This window comes from Paroedura picta, chromosome 9 (assembly GCF_049243985.1).
Source record: "Paroedura picta isolate Pp20150507F chromosome 9, Ppicta_v3.0, whole genome shotgun sequence".
NCBI classification, from domain to species: Eukaryota; Metazoa; Chordata; class Lepidosauria; order Squamata; family Gekkonidae; genus Paroedura; species Paroedura picta.
Genome location: NC_135377.1, coordinates 77,647,125 through 77,673,261, shown reverse-complemented (window position 1 = coordinate 77,673,261; position 26,137 = coordinate 77,647,125). Strand labels below are relative to the sequence as shown.

The 26,137-nt window shown below is 45.6% G+C and overlaps 1 protein-coding gene across 12 annotated transcripts in view; it reads left to right on the top strand.

Annotated features, from left to right (window-relative positions):
* CDH18 (cadherin 18) overlaps positions 1-26,137 on the top strand; it is a 902,365-nt gene that overhangs the window by 765,887 nt on the left and 110,341 nt on the right. For 11 of the 12 annotated variants that reach the window (XM_077353383.1, XM_077353381.1, XM_077353388.1 and 8 more), the window contains one exon: positions 22,578-22,745. In XM_077353383.1, the coding sequence (XP_077209498.1) occupies positions 22,578-22,745 (168 nt within the window). Of the gene's footprint in view, positions 1-22,577; positions 22,756-26,137 lie in introns of all 12 variants that reach the window. The other variant, XM_077353390.1, reaches the window with a different exon arrangement.

Genomic DNA, 26,137 nt, shown 5'->3' with positions numbered 1-26,137 from the left:
TCAACCCCATGCCCTTACAGACTGGACAACTCCTCCCCTTCCTCTTCCCACTGCCAAGCTCTAGCGCCCATTGTATTCTTGGATACAACGGGCTTTGCCCCTAGTCTAGATCATTAATAAATATGTTAAAAAGTACCGGACTGAGCATCGAGCCCTGAGGTACCCCGCTACTCACCTCCCTCCAGCCTGATGAAACACCTTTAACAACAACTCTTTGAGTGCGGTTCTCTAACCAATTCCCTATCTGAACATCCAGATTGCAGTCCTTTAATTTATCCATAAGAACATCATGGGGAACCTTATCAAAAGCTTTACTAAAATCGACATCTTCCCCACAACAGAGGTCAGACTCACTGGTCTGTAGTTTCCTGGGTCATCCTTTCTCCCTTTTTTGGAAATCAGAATAACGTTTGCTCTCTTCCAGTCCTCGGGGATATCTCCAGTCCTTAAAGAGGTCCTGAAGATAATGGACAAGGGTTCTGCAAGTTCTCCGGAAAGTTCTTTGAGCACTCTCGGGTGGATTTCATTCAGCCCAGGGGATTTGAATTCATCGTGCAGCTAAATGCCTCTCAACAACCTCTCTGTCCATGTCAACCTGCCACCCAGACACTATCCCTTGGCTACGGCCATCTCTAGATGTGCCTAAACACTTTGACCTGTGCGAAAAAACAGATGTAAAATAGGCGCTTTCTGCTTTCTCTGCATCCTCCGTTAGAGTTGTCCATCTGCACCCAACAGTGGGCCTATTGCCTCCTTTACTTTACGTTTGTTCCTCACATAACTGAAAAAGCTTTTCTCGTTATAATGGGCTTCCCTGGCCAATCTTAGCTCACTCTCAGCTTTGGCCTTTCTGATGATTGACCTACAGTGCCTAGTAACCTGTAGGTACTCTTCTTTAGAGCTCTGTCCTTCCCTCCATTTCCTGAACATTTCCCTTTTCCTTCTTAGTTCCTCTTGAAATTCTCTTTTCATACAAATAGGCTTCTTAGAGCTCCTGCAGTGTTTTCGTCTTTGTGGGATAGTCATGGAAGTAAAACTGTGTAAATTTGTTTTCCTGGTTTGTATGTTGTGAACCAGTGTGCATCTAAAGCATAATGCATTACATGTATTAAATATATGTTTCCAGATTTGAAATACACATAAATCTTTTTTCAGCCAGTAATGCAGTGCAGGCTTAAAGTCAATTGAAAGGCCTGACAAATGGCAATTGATATGTTTTCTTGGGCTCTGAGCTTGTAACGCAAGAGTTAGTTTAGCTTAATCCTAATCCTAAATGGAGGAAGCAATTGCATTTTGGAAAGCTAGTGTAATTGGTTGCATGCTGCATGGTGCTTTCTGAAGATGACAGAACATGTTAATTGATTCAGCAGCTCCGTGACACAGGGATAAGGCATTCTCTCAATCACACTCTGACTGGGTCTCATTTTATTTCTCCCTGAAAAGTTTATATCAAATATGTAGGAGGTACTTGATTGGAGAAATGCACCATGTGCTACATAATTATGAAGATGAATGCTGCAGCCTAAGGTATGTGCTTAGTTAACTGATAGAATTTTAATGAGGGCACGAGAAAGATTTATGAACGAAAAATATGTTCTTAAATATGTCATGTAGAGAGAGTGGAAGGGCATTAAACCCATCAGCTGCCATTTTAGGCATCACCTGGGTAAGTTGTACTGAATTCAGTCATAAATACCTGTTTGCCTATATTTAAATCATGCTGTTACACTGCTATGGAAAAATACTGGCAATTGAAGAAAAAGAATCAAAATCGTTTACAAAGGATTGTGCGGAATCATAGAGGCTGTTGATTCCATATTCATTTCTCCATTACATTTTTAACCCCGCTTCCTTTAAAGAATAGGGTGTAGAATTTTAATCACACAGCTGCCCTGTGAAGTGAGACTGGTGGAGATGCATGGACTCCCTTTTCCCTTTCATGGTTCGCTCCAGCCAAATTTTGCCACGACATCCAAATTGTATAAACTGTATTTAGTCCTAACAAAGAACTATATTCAAAACTTGTTTTGAAGTTGGTTTGCAAATCATGGTTTTGAAAGTGTCCCAGCAAGTACTAATCATAGAGTGGTTTGGAGGGAGTCCTAACTAGTATCCTAGCTACTGCTGATCATGCATCAAAGAAGCAAAAATTTCTTACATGTGGTAAGGGTGATGGGGAAGTGAGCCCAGAATACCACTATTAGACTATCAACCAGTGAGCGTCTAAAGTGATAGAGTGGTTTCCCCAGTTCCAGCCTGTGAGAATCAAAGCTGGGTGTCCAGGACCAGTACTCTAACCTCCTATAATTTGACTGTCAGAACACCCTAAACTGACAAAACTGTAATTGCTTTAAAAGGACAGCTAAATTAGATGGGCCCATGGAGTGAACATATAGCCACCTTAGCCCCAGAACAACTTTTCCCACATTATCTTGCTAAACACCTATACATTGCTAAACTCGCATGGTGATTATGTAGGCTAACACTATATCCTGTGTACCCCATTATTTGCCTCCAAAGCTTTGCCTTAAAGTAGCATTTCCATATATTCATTCCGTCACAGAGCAATCTGCATAGACCAGAGAAAGAGAAGATCCTTGGGGCCTCTGTTTATTGGTGTGGGAACATCTCTAGCCATGGCACAGGGGAGGAGTGCAATGGAAGTCTACAGATGTGATGTTGCACGCCCTCTTGCTCCGGCACACACAACTGAACAGAAGAATTGTGAGGCCAAAGCTGAGAGTGAGCTAAGTTTGGCCAGGGAAGCCCATTGTAACAAGAAAAGATTTTTCAGTTATGTGAGGAGCAAACGTAAAGTAAAGGAGGCAATAGGCCCACTGTTGGGTGCAGATGGACAAACTCTAATGGAAGATGCAGAGAAAGCAGAAAGGCTTAGTGCCTATTTTACATCTGTTTTTTCCCACAGGTCAAAGTGTTTAGGCACATCTAGAGATGGCCGTAGGCAAAGTATAGTGTCTGGGTGGCAGGTTAACATGGATAGAGAGGTTGTCGAGAGGCATTTACCTGCACTGGATGAGTTCAAATCCCCTGGTCCAGATGAAATGCACCCGAGAGTACTCAAAGAACTTTCCAGAGAACTTGCTCAGCCCTTGTCCATCATCTTCGGGACCTCTTTAAGGACTGGAGATGTCCCGGAGGACTGGAAGAGAGCAAACATTATTCCGATCTTCAAAAAAGGGAGGAAGGATGACCCGGGAAACTACAGACCAGTGAACCTGACCTCTGTTGTGGGGAAGATAATGGAGCAGATATTAAAGGGAGCGATCTGCAAACATCTGGAGGACAATTTGGTGATCCAAGGAAGTCAGAATGGATTTGTCTCCAACAGGTCCTGCCAGACCAACCTAGTTTCCTTTTTTTACCAAGTAACAGGTTTGCTGGATCGGGGAAATTCGGTTGATGTCATTTACTTGGATTTTAGTAAAGCTTTTGGCAAGGTTCCCCATGATGTTCTGATGGATAAGTTGAAGGAGTGCAATCTGGATTTTCAGATAGTTAGGTGGATAGGGAATTGGTTAGAGAACCGCACTCAAAGAGTTGTTGTTAATGGTGTTTCATCAGACTGGAGAGAGGTGAGTAGCGGGGTACCTCAGGGCTCGGTGCTCGGCCCGGTACTTTTTAACATATTTATTAATGATCTAGATGAGGGGGTGGAGGGACTACTCATCAGGTTTGCAGATGACACCAAATTGGGAGGACTGGCAAATACTCTGGAAGATAGAGACAGAGTTCAACGAGATCTGAACACAATGGAAAAATGGGCAAATGAGAACAAGATGCAATTTAATAAAGATAAGTGTAAAGTTCTGCATCTGGGTCAGAAAAATGAAAAGCATGCCTACTGGATGGGGGATACGCTTCTAGGTAACACTGTGTGTGAACGAGACCTTGGGGTACTTGTGGATTGTAAACTAAACATGAGCAGGCAGTGTGATGCAGCGGTAAAAAAGGCAAATGCCATTTTGGGCGGTATAAACAGGGGCATCACATCAAAATCACAAGATGTCATAGTCCCATTGTATACGGCACTAGGCAGACCACACCAGGAGTACTGTGTGCAGTTCTGGAGGCCTCGCTTCAAGAAAGATGTAGATAAAATTGAAAGGGTTCAGAGGAGAGCGACAAAGATGATCTGGGGCCAAGGGACCAAGCCCTATGGAGATAGGTTGAGGGACTTGGGAATGTTCAGCCTGGAGAAAAGGAGGTTGAGAGGGGACATGATAGCCCTCTTTAAGTATTTGAAAGGTCATTTGGAGGAGGTCAGGATGCTGTTTTTGTTGGCTGCAGAGGAGAGGACACGCAGTAATGGGTTTAAACTTCAAGTACAACGATATAGGCTAGATATCAGGAAAAGAACTTTTCACAGTTAGAGTAGTTCAGCAGTGGAATAGGCTGCCTAAGGAGGTGGTGAGCTCCCCCTCACTGGCAGTCTTCAAACAAAGGTTGGATATACACTTTTCTTGGAGGCTTTAGGATGCTTAGGGCTGATCCTGCGTTGAGCAGGGGGTTGGACTAGATGGCCTGTATGGCCCCTTCCAACTCTATGATTCTATGAGGCTGAGGTGGCTGTATGGGCTCCCTAGTGCTAACCCCTGCAACTGAACAGCAGAGCAGGGAGGCTGAGGTGGATGTATCAGGCCACTCATGCTGCTACCCCTGCAGCTTCCTCCCTCATTCAGGCATGAAGGCAGGAAAAGGGAACTAGGGCAGAATGCGGTTTGGGTGCAAGAGGAATGAACACAGCAGTAACTGGCCCACCCCGGTGCTGAGCCCCCCTCACTCTGCTGCTCCCCGTCTTCAGCACAAAGCCCTCACAGTTGGGAGAGTGCATGGAGGAGTGTCCAAAGCCTGCACTGGCAAGAAGGGTGCAATCAATACATTGAATATAATAATAATGTAGGTGAGGTTGAAGCACTTCTTAGAGATGTTTTGCAAAAAGAGAAATGGAAGTGGACAGCGTTTTCATGGCAGACTCAATACTGGTTTGCCAGTGCGTTCCCCAGTCGTTACCGTTTACCCTCCATCAAGCTGGGTACTCATTTTACCGACCTCAGAAGGATGGAAGGCTGAGTCAACCTTGAGCCGGCTGTTGGGATTGAACTCCCAGCCTCATGGGCAGAGCTTTCAGACAGCATTTCTGCTGCCTTACCACTCTGCGCCACAAGAGGCTCTCAGGGGTATAGTTATCTCTGCCCAATTATAGGCTAGATATCAGGAAAAAAATTTTCACAGTCAGAGTATGCTTTAGGATGCTTTGGGCTGATCCTGCGTTAAGCAGGGGGTTGGACTAGATGGCCTGTATGGCCCCTTCCAACTCTATGATTCTATGATTCTATGATTATCATCAGGATGAAAAGTGTAAAACACGGAGAGAGCCACAGGTCTCAAAAACGGAATATTAATTTGGCCATAATGTGAACTAAGCTAGTTAGATGCTCTAAAATACAAACCAGCTTGGTATGGTGGTTAAGAATCGTGTTGTCTCGAATCTGGAGAGACGGATTTAATTCCCCACTCCTCTATAAGCAGCCTGTGGATGACCTCAGGCCAGTCACGTTCTCTCAGAGCTCTCTCAGCCCCACCTACCTCACTGGGTGTCTGTTGTGGATAAAGAAAGGGACAACTATTGTAAGATGCTTTGGGACTCCTTCGGGGAGGGAAAAGTGGGATTTTTATGTGTTGTCTTAAACCATGTGCCCTTTTTTGCTTAAGGCATCATGTTTTATGTATCCATGTGTGTTCCTTGCCTTTTTCTCCCCTCATTCTTATTCTATTGTTTCTTTAAAAATAATTTGATAACATTATTGCAGAGATGGAAAAAGTGCAGAGGAGGGGAACCGAGATGGTGAGGGGACTGGAGCCCCTTCCTTATGTGGAAAGGCTGAAGAATCTGTAGAAGAGTGTCAATCAAAATGGGACATGATATATAAAGTTATGCATAGGGTAGAGAGTTGACAAAGATAATTTTTTCTCCCTTACCCAATATATTAGGTTCAGGATGAACAAAGAATGTATTTCTTTACAGAGTGAATTAATAAAATATGGAGTTTGTTGCCAGAGGATGTGGTTGCCACAAGAATAAGCATCTTGAAAGGGGGATTAGATAGATGAATAGAGGAAAAGTCTTCAAATGGCTACTGGCCATGGTGACTAAAGGGAATCTCCACATTCAGAGGCACTAAAACTCCGCACAACCAATGTTGCCAATTGGTCCCACAAAGCGGAAACGCTATTTTTAAAAGTGCAATCTCGGTGTTACGCATACCTGCTTTTTTAGTGGAATTCAGTAGCGTTTCATTCGTTTCCCACAGGTTTCCAGTCTTGCAAAAATCTCTAGACAGGAAGCAATTTTTCCTGTGCTTTGTCCTGCACCTGGCCGTCAGTCAAACAAACAGCCAATGGGCGGTTGTTATCATGTTAAAACACACACACACACGTTGCAACGAATATACCTTGATTCTTCCTAATGCACAGACCCATCTAGCTGGCAGCTGGCGTGTGAGCTGGTGGGTCATCGTTACCACGCTTCCCCAAGTGAACCCCCCCCCTGCACGGGTGCGATTTTCGGCCGAAAATAAAGGGAACTTGCAAACGGGGCTGTGTAGTGCTGGGGGGGGGGGAGCTTTAAAGCACTTCTGTGGAGGGACTGTAGCCGGAGAAGCCTCGCTGAGTGAATGAAGGCTCGCTGATTCATTGCTTTCTGCTTGCTCCGAGAAAAAAAATGGTGATCGCTTCGCCGGAAGTTCGGAGGAGTGAGCCAGGGGGAGGGACTTTGCTAGAACTGCAACAATGGGAATGCACAGGTCTTTTTCGCTAGTGTTGCAGATTGTTTGCAAGAGTGTAGCGCTTTTCGGAGGGTGAATCCACTTTTCCCGATTTCCCTTTAAGCGCTACAATGAATCGCTTTTTGTGGGACTGTTTCAGGAGTGTGGCAGATTGTGTGCGACGTCTTGCAGAACTGCAAATTAGTAGCGTTTACAATTTGCAAGCCTTCTGCTACTTTGAAGTCATGCGGAATGGACCTCTGAATCCCAGACCCAGGAGGCAGCATCAGGGGAAGGCCTCAGCCACTATGCCCTGTCATAGGCTGGTTGGCCATTGAGTGAGACAGGATTGTGGACTAGATTCATCTGATCCAACAGGGCTCTACTGATGTTGTTGTTGCTATTTCAGTGTCTCTCTTAGATAGAATTAAGAAAAAATACAGTAGATGATGACATTTTTTTTTTAATGTAAGCGCTCATTCTCTGTTGGAGTACACAGAATATACGAATTTTCATCTGAATTTTTATCCTTTCTTTACTAACAGAATTCCTTAGTTTTAGTCTCCCAGGAGAATCAAACTTTCGTTCATTTATGACATTTGTCTTTTTCTAGTTATTAAATCTATTAAAATACAACTATGATTCTCCTGGTACTAAGAAGAAGAAGAAGAAGAAGAAGAAGAAGAAGAAGAAGAAGAAGAAGAGTTGGTTCTTATATGCCGCTTTTCCCTACCCGAAGGAGGCTCAAAGCGGCTTACAGTCGCCTTCCCATTCCTCTCCCCACAATTCCCTGTGGGGTGGGTGAGGCTGAGAGAGCCCTGATATCACTGCTCAGTCCAAACAGCTTTATCAGTGCCGTGGTGAACCTGGCATGCCAAGATTAGAAGTCCGCATTCCTAACCACTACACCAAACTGGCTCTCACCAGAAATCTATTCACTAAGGAATTATCAGTGCTAATAATGTATTGATATTCCAGGCATACAGAGAAAGGCACAAACAGTCAAATTACAAAAAATCAGTATCAACACTTGATCACCAGGAATCATTGAGTGAATACCAATTTGTTTTTGGTATTTTTTAAGTTTTCAGCCGCTAGGAATAATTCAGACGCTTAAGAAAAATTCAAGATTGGCTAACTAGAGTGATAGCTGTTGAATAGGAATCTCCGATATGAATGACAGAAGTATAAAAAGTATAAAAGCCATGATACTCATTTGGCTCCCAGATGAATTCTGGATTAAGTTTAAGGTTTTGGTAATCACCTTTAAGGCTACACGTGGTCTGGGCCCAGTGTATCTGAGAGACCGCCTCCCTGCCTATACCCCCAGAAGAGCGCTACGCTCTGTCACCTCCAACAGGCTGTGGATCCCTGGCCCTAAAGAGGCATGTCGGACCTCAACAAAGGGCCAGGGCCTTTTCAGTCCTGGCTCCCACCTGGTGGAATGAGCTCCCCGAAGAGATCAGGGCCCTGCCGGAACTTCCACAATTCTGCAGGGCCTGCAAAAGGGATCTCTTTCACCAGGCATTTGGTGAGTCCAACTGACCCATAACATCTACTGGTCCCCCCCCCCCCAGAATGAGGGACCGAACCTACTAAGGGAGTGTCAAAGTTATTGTTAAAATACTGTTCTTGTTTTTATGTTCTTGTTCTTGTTATATTGTTATATTGATTTTGAGAGTGTTCTATGTAAATGTTTCAAAATGTTTTATGTAAACCGCCTAGAGCCATAGGGAAGGGTGGTATAAAAATCTAAATAAATAAATAAATATCAGCCTGGAGAAAAGGAGGTTGAGAGGGGACATGATAGCCCTCTTTAAGTATTTGAAAGGTTGTCACTTGGAGGAGGGCATGATGCTGTTTCTGTTGGCTGCAGAGGAGAGGACACGCAGTAATGGGTTTAAACTACAAGTACAACGATATAGGCTAGATATTAGGAAAAAAAACTTCACAGTCAGAGTAGTTCAGCAGTGGAATAGGCTGCCTAAGGAGGTGGTGAGCTCCCCCTCACTGGCAGTCTTCAAGCAAAGGTTGGATACACACTTTTCTTGGATGCTTTAGGATGCTTAGGGCTGGTCCTGCGTTGAGCAGGGGGTTGGACTAGATGGCCTGTATGGCCCCTTCCAACTCTATGATTCTATGAAGTATATGTCAGAATGAAAGACTGGAAACAATCACTTTTCCAAGCAGATTGATACCGTAGACCAGGGGTACTCAAACTACGGCCTGGGGTCATATGTGGCCCGCCGAGGGCATTTATCCGGCCCGCCGGGTGTTTTTGCTGCCGCTGCCTGTCCTGCTTAGCAGTGGATGACTCTCGCAGCACTCACAGCATCAGGGTGAGCCAGGACCCACGGAGCCTATATAAGGCACCACATGTGCGAGTCCTAGATCTCTTGCCCAGAATGCCAGGGAGAGCAGCTTGCTCTCTGTGGTGGCGGACGTCAGGTAGGAGGCCATTCCCCCCCCCCAGGGCCTGGCTGCAGGTGTGGATTGATGGCCCATGGAGGGGGGAGGCTGGAGCCAGAAGCCCCCTCAGAGCAGTGCAGCAGCCTCAGAGTTGGTGGGGCTCACAGGGCTTGTGCCCCACTCCTCCGTCTTTCAGGCAGCGCCCGTGCATTGCGCCCAACCATGTTAGTGCCAGCAGAATGCGAGTGTGATGGGGTGGTGGTTATTATGATGATGATGATGATGATGATGATGATGATGATGATGATGATGATGATGATGCGAGGGGCATAAGGCGATAGGCGGTCCCTCAGGTATGTGGGTCCCAACCTGCGTAAGACCTTGAAGGTTAAAACCAAAACCTTGAACCGTTTCCAGGCAGCAATTGGCAACCAATGCAGCTGCCTCAGCACAGGCTGGATATGGGCCATCCAAGATGTAACAGTGAGGACCCGAGCAGCTGCATTTTGCACTAGCTGAAGTTTCCGGATCAAGGACAAGGGTAGGCCCGCGTAGAGCGAGTTACAAAAATCTATTCTTGAGGTGATTGTCACGTGGATCACTGTGGCTAAGTGATTGGGGGACAGGTAGTGCGCTAGTAGCCGGGCCTGGCAAAGATGGAAAAATGCCTGGCCAGCTAAACCTCTTGACCTGCGCCTCCACAGTAAGGGAGGCATCAATGGTCACACCCAAATTCCTGGCTTGGGACACGATGGTAAGTTGTGCCCTTGCCAGGGTGGGCAAACGTGTTTCCTGGTTCCACCCCCTACTTCCCAGCCACAGGACCTCCATCTTGGAGGGGTTGAGTTTCAGGCGACTCTGCTTGTACCATTCTGTCACCGCTTCCAAGCATCTGGTGAATGGTTCCGGGGGAGAGTCCGGGCGGCCATCCATGAGGAGATAGAGCTGGGTGTCATCAGCGTACTGATGGCAGCCCAGCCCAAAGCTCTGTACCTGCTGAGCCACAGGGCGCATAAAGATGTTGAACAATGTAGGGGAGAGAACTACAAGGGACGTGAGAACTCCTCCCCCATAGCAACCCTCTGGATCCGGTTCTGGAGAAAGGAGCGTATCCAGCACAAGGCTGTGCTCCATATCCCCGTGCCGGCAAGGCAATGGACTAATAGATCATTGTCCACAATGTCAAAGGGTGCCAACAGGTTTAAGAGAACCAGCAAGGCTGACCCGCCTCTATCCAGCTGGAGACAGAGATCATCCAACAGGGCGACCAACACCGTCTCTACCCCGTGGCCAGGACGGAGGCCAGATTGATATGGATCGAGTGCCGAAGTTTGCTCCAAGAATGCCAGGAGCTGGTCTGGCGCGGCCCTTTCCACCACCTTGCCCAGGAACTCCATGTGTGACACTGGGTGGAAGCTGGCAGGGTCCCGCGGGTCCAGTGTAGATTTTTTCAGGAGAGGGCAGACCACCGCCTCCTTAAGCCTCTCAGGGAACTCTCCAGAATGCATGGAGAAGTTGATGATGTCTCTGAGCTGGCCTCCTATCCTCTGGCCGCCTCCCTTGAGGAGCCAAGAAGGACAGGGATCAAGGGGCCAAGTGGTCGGCCTGACTGACCCCAGCAACTTGTCCACTTTGGAAGAAGAGAGCCACCTGAAGCCATCAAACCTCACTGCCAAAGGCGGCCAACAGGTCTCCAGTTCATTTACTGTATTAATTGTGGACGGAAGGTCGCGGCGGAACAAGACTTTATCCGCAAAATAGCTTGCTAATGCCTCACAGCCAAGTTCCAATTGTCTAATATTTTGGCGCCCCTCAAGGGCGGTAAGAGATCTAACTACCCTAAATAAACTCTCGTTTTGCCACTTTCACCGCCATCTCATTCGCCCTCATAAGCGTGCAATAAGATGTTCTTGTAGCTTCATCATGAGTCTTCCGCCACACTTGCTCTAGTCGTCTCACCTCCCTTTTCTTCTCCCGGAGCACCCCCACTCTGTGGGTTGCTAGCCCACAGTGCAGAGCTGAGTGTTGCTTGAACCACGGCAGCAGGTAGCAGCTGAGTGTTGGTGCAGCCCAGGGCCAGGAGAGCGGCTGGCTTGACTCTGCAGAGCTGAGACTCGCGGTTTCTTCCCCCACCCCACCTGACAGGCTCAATTGACATACTCAGACATACCCACTCAGAAGTGGGCCTGCTGCCCTCCGCTTTTCTTTCAGCTGCACAGAGCCAGGGGAAGGGATTTGAGGCTGAGGTGGTCCTCTCAGGGGAAGAGCAGAGCATTGCCTTTTGAGCCAGTAAGCTTCTGGGGTTTTTGCCACGCCGCCCCAATTCATACAACAGGCTTTCAAGCTCAGTGTGTGCTGCCTCAGGAGTGCGGAACACCTCAGGACAGGCAGGAGTTGGGAGATGGCTCTTCTTGGGCAGCAGTTGGGAGTCAGCTGGCTTGGATCCATGAAAATTAGGCTCATAGAATTAGGCTCATTAGGCTCTCCCCCCTCCCCACTTCTGGGTACATTGAGGGGCTGCTCCATAGGGGTGATTGTGGTGGTGGGTTGGATTTCCCCTCCCCCCGCTTCATAGCCACAAGGGAAGGGGTATTGGAAGTTTGGCACAGCTGCTAAGAGCGGGATCCAGCAACACTGGGCACCCCCTCCCCCCCCCCCCTTTTTTTTTTTTGCTGGATCCTTTTGGGCAAATATTGGATGCAGAGGAGCTGGACTCCCCCCCCCACCCCCGCGCCAGGTTCTCAAGAGCCAGGACATCCAATATGGGGAGCAGAAATAAACATTTTGGGAGGGCAGCTGCAGGAGCTCTTCCGGCATGCTTTCCAAGGGCTTCTCTTGAGCCAGGATGTGGGGGTGATCAGGTGGCCCAACAGCTACATGGCGAGCTGGGGGTCCCTCCCTGCTCTTCTTCCCATGCAGCCGGCTGGGTCACCGTTGCTTTCCATAGCACTGCAAGTTGTTCCTCTGCATACCATGAGGGCTCTCTCAGTCTCACCTACCTCACAGGGTGTTTGTTGCGGGAGAGGAAAGGGAAGGCAATTGGAAGCTAATTTGAGACCCCTTCTGGTAGAGAAAAGCGGCATATAGGAACCAACTCCTCTGCAACAGCTTTTAGCATTCAGAGCAGGCAAGTCCATGACAGGACTAATCATTGGGAGCAGGTCTCCAAGATCTCACACTGTAGCAACCAGGGCACTGGGGGGTGGAGGAGCTCACATTTAGTCTGAGCGGGCAACTTGAGCAGGTCTTGTCACTAGCTGGTACGGGGATAGTAGACACATAGCTCCTCAGCTCCTCTGGAGCAAAGAGTTAGAATTTGTTCATAGTTTTTTTTCTTTAACTATAGTCCGGCCCTCCAATATTCTGAGGGACAGTGAACTGGCCCCTGTTTAAAAAGTTTGAGGACCCCTGCCTCAAAGCTGAAACTGGTAAGTACATTCAAAAGACAGTACTTCTCCCTCAAAGTTTTCCCACTCAAAGATGTTCTCACTCCCATCGAGGGTGCCCCCTCCCCTGGCCAGGTGCGGTCCGGGAAAACATCCAAGATGATAACCCAAACCTCCCCGACCTTGGTTCTGCTAGATACAGCTTCTACATAGATAAGACTGTCTGGTAATGTTCATAGAATTAGAATCATAGAATCATAGAATCATAGAATCATAGAATCATAGAGTTGGAAGGGGCCGTACAGGCCATCTAGTCCAACCCCCTGCTCAACGCAGGATTAGCCCTAAGCATCCTAAAGCATCCAAGAAAAGTGTGTATCCAACCTTTGCTTGAAGACTGCCAGTGAGGGGGCGCTCACCACCTCCTTAGGCAGCCTATTCCACTGCTGAACTACTCTGACTGTGAAAATGTTTTCCTGATATCTAGCCTATATCGTTGTACTTGAAGTTTAAACCCATTACTGTGTGTCCTCTCCTCTGCAGCCAACGGAAACAGTATCCTGCCCTCCTCCAAGTGACAACCTTTCAAATACTTAAAGAGGGCTATCATGTCCCCTCTCAACCTCCTTTTCTCCAGGCTGAACATTCCCAAGTCCCTCAACCTATCTTCATAGGGCTTGGTCACTTGGCCCCAGATCATCTTCGTCACTCTCCTCTGTACCCTTTCAATTTTATCTACGTCCTTCTTGAAGTGAGGCATCCAGAACTGCACACAGTACTCCAGGTGTGGTCTGACCAATGCCGTATACAATGGGATTATGACACCTTGTGATTTTGATGTGATCCCTCTGTTGATACAGCCCAAAATGGCATTTGCCTTTTTTACCGCTGCATCACACTGCCTGCTGATGTTTAGTTTACAATCCACAAGTACCCCAAGGTCTCGTTCACACACAGTGTTACCTAGAAGCGATCCCCCATCCAGTAGGTATACTTTTCATTTTTCTGACCCACTGTAGAACTTTACACTTATCTTTATTAAATTGCATCTTGTTCTCGTTTGCCCATTTTTCCATTGTGTTCAGATCTCGTTGAACTCTGTCTCTATCTTCCGGGGTATTTGCCAGTCCTCCCAATTTGGTGTCATCTGCAAATTCGATGAGTAGTCCCTCCACCCCCTCATCTAGATCATTAATAAATATATTAAAAAGTACCGGGCCGAGCCCTGAGCCCTGAGGTACCCCGCTACTCACCTCCCCAGTCTGATGAAACACCATTGACAACAACTCTTTGAGTGCGATTCTCTAACCAATTCCCTATCCACCTAACTATCTGAAACTCCAGATGGCAGTCCTTCAACTTATCCATCAGAACATCATGGGGAACCTTATCAAAAGCTTTACTAAAATCCAAGTAAATGACATGAACCGAATTTCGACGATCCAGCAAACCTGTTACTTGGTCAAAAAAGGAAACCAGGTTGGTCTGACAGGACCTGTTAGAGACAAATCCATGCTGACTTCCTTGGATCACCAAATTGTCCTCCAGATGTATGCAGATCGCTCCCTTTAATATCTGCTCCATTATCTTCCCCACAACAGAGGTCAGACTCACTGGTCTGTAGTTTCCTGGGTCATCCTTCCTCCCTTTTTTGAATATCGGAATAACGTTTGCTCTCTTCCAGTCCTCCGGGACATCTCAGTTCCTTAAAGAGGTCCCGAAGATGATGGGAAAGGGCTCTGTAAGTTCTCCGGAAATTTCTTTGAGCACTCTCGGGTGCATTTCATCCGGCCCAGGGGATATGAACTCATCCAGTGCAGCTAAATGCCTCGCGACAGCCACTCTGTCCATGTCAACCTGCCACCCAGACACTATCCTTTGGCTACGGCCATCTCTAGATGTGCCTAATCCCTTTGACCTGTGGGGGAAAACAGATGTAAAATAGGCACTAAGCCTTTCTGCTTTCTCTGCATCTTCCGTTAGAATTTGTCCATCCGCACCCAACAGTGGGCCTATTGCCTCCTTTACTTTACGTTTGCTCCTCACATAACTGAAAAATCTTTTCTTGTTACAATGGGCTTCCCTGGCCAATTTTAGCTCACTCTCAGCTTTGGCCTTTCTGATGATTGATCTACAGTGCCTAGTAACCTGTAGGTACTCCTCTTTAGAGCTCTGTCCTTCCCTCCATTTCCTGAACATTTTCCTTTTCTTTCTTAGTTCCTCTTGAAGTTCTCTGTTCATCCAAATAGGCTTCTTAGAGCTCCTGCAGTGTTTTCGTCTTTCTGGGGAAGTCATTGATTGAGCATGCAATAGCTCTTGTTTGAGTAGCGCCCACCTTTCACATGCTCCCTTCCCTTCCAGCATTCTCGTCCATGGTATGACACTCATCATGTATCTGAGTTTATTAAAGTTTGCCCTATGAAAATCCAACATCCGCATCTGGCTACAAGCTTCCTTGCCTCCCCATCTCAAAAGGAATTCTATGAAGACATGGTCACTTCCCCCTAGGGTCCCCACCTCCTTCACCTCATCCACCAACTCTTGCCTGCTGGTCAGTATTAAATCCAGTGTGGCTGAACCTGTTGTGGGTTCATATACCATTTGATAAATGAAATTGTCAGCCAGACAGGTCAGAACGTTGTATGACTGAGGACGCTTCACAGAGTTTGTTTCCCAGCACACATCTGGAAAATTGAAGTCACCCATGATGACAAGGTCCTGCCGCTTGGATATTTTCTCAAGCTGCTCACAAAGTGCAGCATCCACATCCTCTTGTTGGTCAGGCGGTCGGTAGCACACACCAACCACCACACTGTTTGTTTTCCCCTCGCTTATTTTCACCCAGATGCTTTCCACTGTAGATATGTTCTTGTTCACTAGAATTTCCTGACAGGTAAGCCCTTTCCTCACATACAGTGACACTCCTCCACCTCTTCCATCTATTCTGTTTTTTCTGAAGAGTTCATATCCATCTACCATTACATTCAAGTCATGAGAATCATTCCACCAAGTTTCTGTGATGCCTACTAGATCATACCTTTCCATCAGCATGAGAAGTTCCATCTCTTCCTTCTTATTGCCCATGCTTCGGGCATTAGTATAAAGACATCTGAATCCTTTTACTTTTGGTTCCCTATGAGCTGGCCTTACCGGTTGGGCTGCCCCCGATCGTTCTCCTTCCTTACACTTCCTATGTTGATTGTCTCCTGCCCCTTGTGGTTTCAGTTTAAAGCTCTCCTGGTGAATCACCCCAGGTTCCTGCCAAACACATTCTTCCCCAGCTTCAATAAGTGCAGTCCATCAGGTGCTAGTAGGCCTTCCTCAAGAAAGCCTATCCCATGGTCCCAGAAACCAAATCTCTCCTGCCGGCACCAACTACGCAGCCACTGATTCACCTCCATTATCTTCCTCTCCCGACGCATTCCTCTTCCCTTGACAGGCAAGATTGAAGAGAATACCACTTGTGCCCCCATTTGCTTGAGCTTCCTCCCCAGATCTTGATAGTCTTTTTTAATAGGAGCGATGGTATTCAGGGACATGTTATTCGTGCCCACAAGGACCATCACAAATGGATCAGCCCAAAGCATCCAAGAAAAGTGTGTATCCAACCTTTGCTGTAAGACTGCCAGTGAGGGGGAGCTCACCACCTCCTTAGGCAGCCTATTCCACTGCTGAACTACTGACTATGAAAACACTCTCAGTGGTTTTGGGAACCCCATGGGGGGAGAAAGGCAGGATACAAATTAATCAAATAAAGGCATCAATAAAAACCAGACCGACATGGTTACCTGCCTGAAACTATCTCAGCATATGTTACCCAATATATCCCTTAACTGGAGACCCAGAGATTGTGCCTGGCATCTTCTGTATGTAGAGTAGTATGATCCACAATGTAACTTATTCAGGAAAGGATTTTTGAACAAGTCCCAGTTTTGATATTCCAAATAGGATTTAGGGATTTTGTATAGCAAACTTTAAAAGAGCTGCCCCATGCTTTCACAGTCAAACACTCACAGGTCTATCTGAAACGTTACATTTGTGTTTCCACCTTTTAGCATCGAGTTCATCATGGTGATCATACTTATCTGTGGTGTGGAGGGCTTCAGGTAGCTTCTCATTCAGGTATTTCCAAAGCTCAGACATACAGAGGGCTATATGAATGATGCACCAAAAAACACCTATGGAAGTATATTTCTTTCTCAAAATTTATTACTGTCATTATGGAATTACCCAACATGTTTCGAAGGATCAAAACTTCTTCATCAACGTGACGCTGGCTTGAAGTGCAACTGAAGTATCATAAAATATATACACAACAAAATAACAGTACACCTTTTACATACATTTATCTATTAATTAAAATAACTTGGACATAAAAAACAAGCATCCCCCCTCGTAACATGCTGGGTGTTGTCAAACTAACAACAGGGGTTCTAAAATTTTTAGCAGAAAGGTGGCTCTCCTTTGAGGCATTGGTGTCTCGTACTGGTGTATAATGTTGAACTGTTGTGCTAAATGACCAGACATTTTTGACTTCATGTATGGGGATTTACATTATATATCTTCAGATGAATTAAGTGGGTATTACACTAGAATTGCCCAGTCTACTCTGCATCATTTGTGTTCTATCCTGTTAACATATGACCCTGATGATGGGTTGGATCCAACCAGTTCCAATCATGACCAAGGGGGGGGGGGAGGGTCTCCTTCAACTGAGAAAAGTGCTATGCAGGGGATCTGGGGACTGGATTGGACCAAAGCCATACGGCAGGGGTGGCCAAACTGTAACTCTCCAGATGTCCATGGTCAGGCTCATGGGAACTGTAGCTCACAGACATCTGGAAAGCCACAGTTTGGCCACCCATGCCATATGGGATGGAGGCTGAAGTAAGGAAGGGAATTAAGGGCAACTGGGAGAGAGAGCTGTCTAGATCAACCCTTGTAACACATTCTCATGTGACATTTTGTGACGCAGTGCAGTCTGTCACTGTCTCCATCTTTTCTACATTCACCAGTTCCAAGGAAGACCAATCAACTCAAGTTTTTGCATAGCCGAACGCATAATAGAACAATGACTTTTTAAACCCACCTCATTCATCTGTTACTTCACTGCAGAACAGAAAGAAACTACCCCTTTTCCATTGAAAACTGTCCCCAATGCAGCTACTCCAAAACAGAAGTAGCAGTTTCAAATGCCAAACTCAGGGTGGGGGTGATTACTAGCCTGCTTCAATAAATTTGTGCTTCATACCTCCTTCGTGAATTGAAAAGGTAACATTTGGCCCAGTGAAATGTTACATTCCACAAGTGTTAATAAGGGCAGACACCAATATGGCACTTGACAAGATAATTCCAATGCACATTCCTGGAAAACAGGACTTCTGAGCTTTAGTAAAACCAAAGTAAATTACCCCCCTGATGGTTATATTATGCCTATAAACAGAGCTAGGCAGACAACACCATGATCATCATAGAATCATAGAATCATAGAGTTGGAAGGGGCTATACAGGCCATCTAGAGCCTCTTGTGGCGCAGAGTGGTAAGGCAGCCGTCTGAAAGCTTTGCCCATAAGGCTGGGAGTTCAATCCCAGCAGCCGGCTCAAGGTTGACTCAGCCTTCCATCCTTCCGAGGTCGGTAAAATGAGTACCCAGCTTGCTGGGGGGGTAAACGGTCATGACTGGGGAAGGCACTGGCAAACCACCCCGTATTGAGTCTGCCATGAAAACGCTAGAGGGCGTCACCCCAAGGGTCAGACATGACTCGGTGCTTGCACAGGGGATACCTTTACCTTTTTACCACCTATAAAACATTTTATACTTGACACAGTCTAAGAGCCATCCTGACAGATATTCAACACCATATTTTCAGATTTGAATTAACATTGAACATTTCTTGTAGAACAGTATGAACTTTGGCCCTATAACAATACACTAATAAAGAAGAAAAAGGGGGGGGGAACCCACTTTATCATGACATTTCCAGCACTTACAATTATATTGCCTTAAAAGTGTACAGAAGAAGAATAAAGAAAATATTTCAAACATTGCTTCTCCTTTCCCTTCCCCAGTCTTCTTAAGGGGGTTTCATATCGAGGCTTGCTACATCTTGTTGTTCCCATAGACTTATATTCTGTCCAGTTAGACTTTGGCGTAGAAAGTGCAGTTGTACTCTTTTCCATAGAATATTCACCGATGAATCTTGAGGCAGTTGCACCTCCTGGACTCCGATATCAATACAATTTTTTTCCTGAGAAGCTCCTTTAAATTGATTACTTTCAAAACAGATCCATGTATCTTTTGGTTGATTCTTGTGTACTGTTACTTTGAAATGGCTGTATGCCTTTTTAAGAAGGGTGACCTTATCTGGGCTGCGAGGCTTCGACATCCCCTTTTCCATCTCCAAAATTTCAGGTTTCTCTTCTGCTGATGATTTCCCACCTTGTTTAGTGCTGTCATCAACCACTGTTATTGATCCATCATTCCTGTTAGAAACTTCTTCCTTGCCGTCTTGGATCTCCTTGAAAATATTCTTAAGCAAACCTTCTGTAAATGCTTTCAAATCTTGGGTTTGTTTCTCTATTAAATGGGCCATTCTTTTTAACATAGACATATTTTAGGCTTATAAGTCAGCAACCAATCTGAGACAATTTTGCAAATAGCCAGTAGAGGTCCTATACAGTCCTAGGCAAAAGCGAAAGTCTGTTTATTTCTCTGATGTTCTTCAGTGTAGGATGAAAAAAAACAAAAAAAGAAACAACAGAAGACCAAAAAACAGCACGGAAATTAAAAACAGAGCAATTCAGAACTAAAGCACTTTCAACAAGTTGAATTTAGTATAGCCAAACAAGGTGCACATCAAGATTTCCTGGCACAAGTAGATGATGTTTTGAAGCCAATAGTCTCGTCCTGGAGCAGAGTTCTCGTGGGATCTTCCCAGTCATGGCTCTTATCTCTTATCTCTGGAAACCAAAACAATTGCAGTAAAAGCTATTGCTAGTTAATCTAAATCCTCTACTTCTACTTAAGAAAATTAGCCTGCCCCGAATCGAGGTGGCTACTTAGGCAGAACGAGGGAAAGAGAGAGGCGAAAAGAGCCTTGGACAGAGAGAATATTTGCTGTAATTTATTGAAGCATTGATTAATGACTTTCGTTGAGGCTGCCAGATGCTGTCCTCCACTTGCAGTAAATAAATTGTAGAGGAGGGTTAAAGAAGTTTCTTTTGAGAGAGAAAGAAAGAAAAGTGGTCCAAGATAGAATATAGCGGTCGTCCTCTTGACCTGAAATGCTGACAGGCTGTAATCCGGGGAGATAAACTCCCTAAAGGATTGGAGACGGCCCCAAGAGTTCACTAGAACTTCCTGGGTAGAAAAAGCGAGGTGGGGTTTGCGTACCCATCCTCTTTTCTGCCAATTGCTTCCACAATTGGCCCCTGTCAGGCTCCAGTGATTGCACTGCAAACCCCTCAGGACAACATCTTTAGCCACACTCTCCTACTCTGGTTTCTCTTCAGATCGCAATTTCTGTCAACGTCTGTCGGTCCTGGATTTTTCCTCCCTCCTCTGCCTTTTTTGATCCTCTCCCCCCCACCCACCTCCAAGAAAAGAAAGAGGCTCCCTGTCTGGCTCCTCTCCCCCCCCCCTTCAAGAAAAGAAAGAGGCTTGGCTCCTCCCCCCCTTCTGAACTACCCTAACCACGTGCAGAAAACTTTCCTGTTTCAATGGGGGGGGGGGGGGAGGAAGACCCGAATTCAAAGCGATCTGGATTCAACAGGATTGACAATGGAATAAAGAAAGTAAATGCAGACTCTGCCCTTGTCTCTAAAGCTTCAGTAAACAAGTCGCCCCCCTCTTCAACAGGTCTATGACTTGTGTAATTAAACACAGCTATCCTACCCCCCTTGCCCTCCTCTTCTGCAAGCTACACATACTGAACTGTCTCAGCCTCTTCTCATGAGGGGGCCTGGATCCCAACCCCTCAACCATCCTAGTTGCCCTTCTTTGAAAATGTTGCAACTTGTCAGTATCCTTCTTGAACTGTGATACCCAGAACTGAACATAATATTCCAAATGAATATTTGGAATAAAATTGTTTTCTTTTGCTTATTTAGAAAATAATGTACTGCTTTGTAGTGGCAGTCAAAATTAAACATAATTAAAAATATAAATTTTAAAAAGATGAATTTAAAACTTAAAGAAGCATAATTAGAAATATAAATATAAAACATAAATATAAAGCTGATTAATAATTGAAACCCTAGTATGAAATACCAAATCCAGAAAGAGCATAAAATAGCTGTAAAAGAGTCTTATAAAACAGTTAGCAGACAAAGAGCAGAGAATAAAACTTTAAAAAGAAATTAATTACAAATTTGGGTAAAAAGAAACATGTAGGTCAGGTGTCTAGAAGCAAATCAGGTATACGGCAGGTGAACTGCATAGAGAGGGGCATTCCATATGTGGAGAGGTGGCACCACTGGAGAAAGCCCCATCTCTGGTAATCACTCACCTCACCTCTGCAAGTGTTGGCAGGGAGGGTAGCAGGGCTTGTGAGCAGAGCTCAATTTACGCATAAGCTGAGTATGGTGGCCTGAAATTATGAGGCACCTCTAAATATCTTTAATAAGTACATTTCAGTATTAAAGAACATTTCAGTATCAGAATAATACACTTGGGGGTGTAATGCAGAGGAACCTTTTAACATAGTATATGACCTCTACTTTATATAATTTATTTGTGAATTGGAATGCTGAGAATCAGCTCATTAGGATCCTTACTACGAATGGGCATGAACCTAAAAAAGGTGATTTGGTTTGATTTGGTTTGAGTTTCATTGTACCCCAAACCAAATTGAATAGGCCTGCACAAACCAAAGAAATCTGGCAAGTTTGCTTCCCAGAGTATACCCTAGAAAGTCCAGCAACCTCAATTCCTGGAAGAGATTTCTCTTCTGCCTTTCAAACATGGCTTCTCTTGTTGGAGAGCAAGAGTCATGCAGAGCACAGGCTGTTTTGTACCAGTGCTGCTGGCAAGGAGGAAGTGGGCGAGATGCAGAGGGCCATCCTCACTGCTACCTCTGGTGGTTTGCCACTGCTGTTGGGGCCTGGGCAGGCCAGCTGGGTATCCATGGAGGAGATGGGCATGCCCCACAGTGCCCACCGGCAGCAAGGAGGTGAGATAGGTCTGGAGGAGGAAGAAGCAGCCAGTGTTCCAAGCTGCTGCAGGCAGGGAGGAGGCAGTGGAAACCAGCGTAGACTCCACAGAGGAGGCAGCTGATCCTCACATCCACCACCATCAGTGAGGTGGCAGGCTGGTTGGTCTTGGAGCAGTGCAGCTTACCTCCTGCCAACTCCACATGGTCAAAGTGGGAGGAAAGTAATAAGAATGACTTCCATTGCTAGAGTTATACATGAGAGTACAGTTCCAATATGAGTGGAAAATTAAATTTGAACATTCCCCAAATCATGTTTTTAGACTATACACAGACAGCATATTATGTTCTTTATTAATTCAGTTAAGCTACTACTTAAATAATTACCATATGTGACAAAACTATTTCTGAAGGGCAATATCTGGAAGTCTTTCTATTTTGTATGAATTAGATTAATCATTTATTAATATGTTAGTAAGTTTTCTTGTAGCAGTAGTGTTTGGAATTTCTGTGTAGCCTCCAGTCTAGATGATGGTCTGGAATATACTTTTGCCTTTGAAATGGAAGAGATGTTGCAATACTTGCCATTTAATTGTTTCTTGAATTACTCTCTTAATTCATTTGTCTTTTTGGATGGATTTTAATACAGGAAAGACTGAATAATCTGTTGCATATAAATCAAAATTTCATTTATACCTGATTTATGGGGCGTGTTAATTGCTTTTATGGTATCATGTTCTTCATCAGTGTAGTCTGCGGATGAGAGTGACTGTGTGGGCGGCCTCGTTTCTGACCTTTTGAAAGAGCCAAGAGTGATTTTGCTTTCTTTTTCAATTCTCCTATCACAGGAGTCATCCGGACAGCCTTGCATAACATGGACAGAGAAGCCAGAGAACATTACTCAGTTGTCATTCAAGCCAAAGATATGGCTGGACAAGTTGGAGGGTTGTCGGGATCGACTACTGTCAATATAACACTTACTGACGTCAATGACAATCCTCCCAGGTTCCCTCAGAGTATGTAAAGGTTTGATGTGATTTATTTTCCAAGCTTTGCCGTTGTAATTAAAACTTGGGGGGATCAGCTTTGAATGATTGCATGAGGTTTGGAAATCCATGTGTTCCAGGGGCACTTTCGATTCTCACCATTGAATGTTTACATTCATCCACAGCTTAATGTTATTTCTGTTTACTTATTTATTATATCCTGTTTTCTCCACAGTGGGAACCTAAAGTAGCTTATACTAGTGTCCAAATTACTGAAATTAAGACATAAACTTTGTAAGTGCATTTCATATAGACATGTTTGGAGGAATAGTAAGAACCACAACAAAAAGGAGAAAACATCCTGACCCAGTCAAGAACACACCCTCCCCCCAAAAAAGGGTAAAAATAAGGAAAATGTGCTCAAGCCTCTGTAGGGTAGAATGTAATGTAACACTGAATATTAATGATTATTAAAATTAAAAACCCAAGGCTTAAAGCCTCATTAAATCCATAAAATAAATACATAAATAAATAAATATGTTCATTCATACAAATGCCTCCACTGACCAGATGCATTTCGGCATATCTGAGCATATTTTGGAGAAAGGTTGGCTCCTGTAGGATACTCACTGGACTCTGGAAATGCTCATCTAGAATATGGCGTGCTTTAGAAACATAAAGAGTCCTCAAAATTTTTTAACTGGCCTTCTGGCTTTAGTGTCCTAAATAGTAAACATTTCAACATTTTATATCATTGTATGTAAAAGAACCTACTGTATATTTAATATTTATTTTCCTGTATTTTATGTATGCTGTTTTATTCATGCCTGACCATTGATAAAAGTGGCCATGCCAAAATGCGGCTGGTCAGTGGGGACATTAGTATAAATGTAAATGTGGATTTTAATGAGGCTATATGTCCGGGGAGGAGCAGCGAGATGGGGGGAGGTGCAAGGACTGCTTTCCCATTCCTGGACTCTGAGAAGATTGAACACCTGCTGACAGCCTCCAACATGGGTTCCCCCTCTGGGGGGAAAGCTGAGAACTATGCCACAGTCCTAGAGGACCCACCCAAACCCTTGGCAGTGGTCCCGAAGTTTCTGAGCCATCTGGAAGAATAAATGGGAAAAGGGTGACAGAAACCTCGCGGGTGAAACAATGGCTCCAGCTAGGGAGGGACAAGTTCAATAGGGGGAGGTTCAGGACAGGCTGAATTGACAGGAATCAGAGGAAGAGGTCCACAGAGGGGGGAAAAAAGCCCTCTGAACCAAAGTTGCTGTGAGCCGAGACAAGAGAGACTTAAGAGAGAGACAGAATGAGGAACAAAAGGGGAAGCAGCAGGAGATGGAAGAGAGGAGGGCTTACCTGGTGGCTCCTGGGAACCTGAATACCCTGGAAGTGGTAGAATCTCAACAAACCCATGGGAGGCAGTCTGGGAGGGGATAAAGTATCACTAACACCCTCCACTATGCAGCCAAGGTGGACTCTGAGAGTAGCCAACGAAAAGGATGAGGTGAGTCCAGCAGGGATAGAGACAGATGCTGGGAAATGAAAGAGCTAAGCGGAAAGGAATTGGGCTACACCCGAGACAGGGAAGGACAGAACGAGCAGAGCAGCACATGTGTTTATGTAAGGATGGCGGCCCAAATAGGGGGACGGAAGGAAGGGAGGCTGGGAGGCAGGGGGTGGGTTATAGAGGACACAGATAAAAGGCAGTGGTTGATGTTTTGCTGTACAGTGAAGGCTCATAAATAAAGGTGTGACAGCAACAGTTGCAGTGGCTTCGTGCCCTTACAATACTACAGACAAGACTGCTGAGGGAGGCCAAGGCAACCGGCCCACCTTGCCACAGTGGTGGAGAATGCAGGCACTAACCCCACCCTAAAGAAGGCTCCATTCCACCACCCACCACCCATGGGATGGACTCCTGGGTTGCATTACCCACAACCCAACCCTGACATCACAAAGGTGGAAGAAGAGTCAGAGAGCAGTGAGTCTGATGCTTCCTCAGTGGACTCAGTAATCGAGAAATGTGAGAAGATAACAAGATGGAGTTCCCTCAGTTTGGGCGATGGCTGATTGAGAACCAACCAACAGATGTCAGTTCAAGACCTCCTGGTACAGGACCTGAGATTCACATTTGGGGCAGGAGCTGGAGCCAGTGGTGGTGCCCAGGAGATCAACCCCACGGGGCCCTTGGGAGGGGTACCATGGCCATCATTGGCAAAACTGAGTCCAGAGGACAATGTGGAAGCTTTTTCTAGACACCTTTGAAAGAACAGCTGAAGCAGCAGGATGGCCTAGGGTGCACTGGTCCTTCATCATTGAACCCTACTTGATGGGAGAGGCTCAGGTCGCTTAAAAGATTTGATGAAAGAGGAGTCCGCTAATTTTGAGGCATATTAGACCAGTTTGAGACCTTGCCAGAGACTCACCACCAAAAGTTCCAGGCCCTAACCTTTGTACCTGGAACCTGACCTCGGGTCATGATGCAGCTAATAGATGGTTGAGCCCAGGAAAAGAAGGTGAGAAGAAAATAGTGGAAACGGTGGTCATGGAACAGCTTTTTCAGATCCTTCCTGGGCTGGCTCGTCACTGGGTGACAAAGCCCTAGACTCTGCTCCAATTTGATGGAGACCTACTTAGCTGAAAATCACAGGGAAGGTCCCAAGGAAGTGAATAAGTAGAGCTCCTAGACAACAGGGTGGAGAGGAGGCAGTAGTAATTTAGGGACCTTAGGCTTCGGATGACTCTGACCCAGTCGAACCCAGATACCACTGCCAGCTCACATCTGACCTCCTGGGGCTCACTGGCCAGTGAATGAAACAAAGCCTGGAATCCCACCAGGCCTGGGAGGTGGAGTTGGAGCCAGAACATAGCCTGAAGAAAAAAGACAGAAAAAATAGAAAAAGGGCCCTGTTTTACATGTTGGTAGTGGAAGCACTTTAAAAGAGACTGTCCCTTGAGGGATGTGACATGGGGTGAGACCTAGCATTAAAGAAGAAGAAGAGTTGTTTCTTATATGACATTTTCCTTTACCTGAAGGAGTCTCAAAGCGACTTACAGTCGACTTCCCTTTCCTCTCCCCACAACAGCTGGACAGGCTCATCAAGCCTACAGATCATTACCTCTTCCTTCTCATCCATGTAGGAACAAATAATACTGCCAGCAGAACATGGAACATATTTAAAAATACTTTGCGGATCTGGGGGAAAAGGTAAAGGACCTGGGAACACAGGTTGAGTTTTCATCACTTCTTCCTGTAAGTGGCCGAGGCATAGGAAGAGAGAGGAAAATCATGCAAATAAATGACTGCTACGTCAACGGTGTCGACGGGAACAATTTGGATTTCTGGATCATGGTCAACGATGTCAATATGAAGGGCTATTATCAGGAGACGGCGTGCACCTCACAAGGGAAGG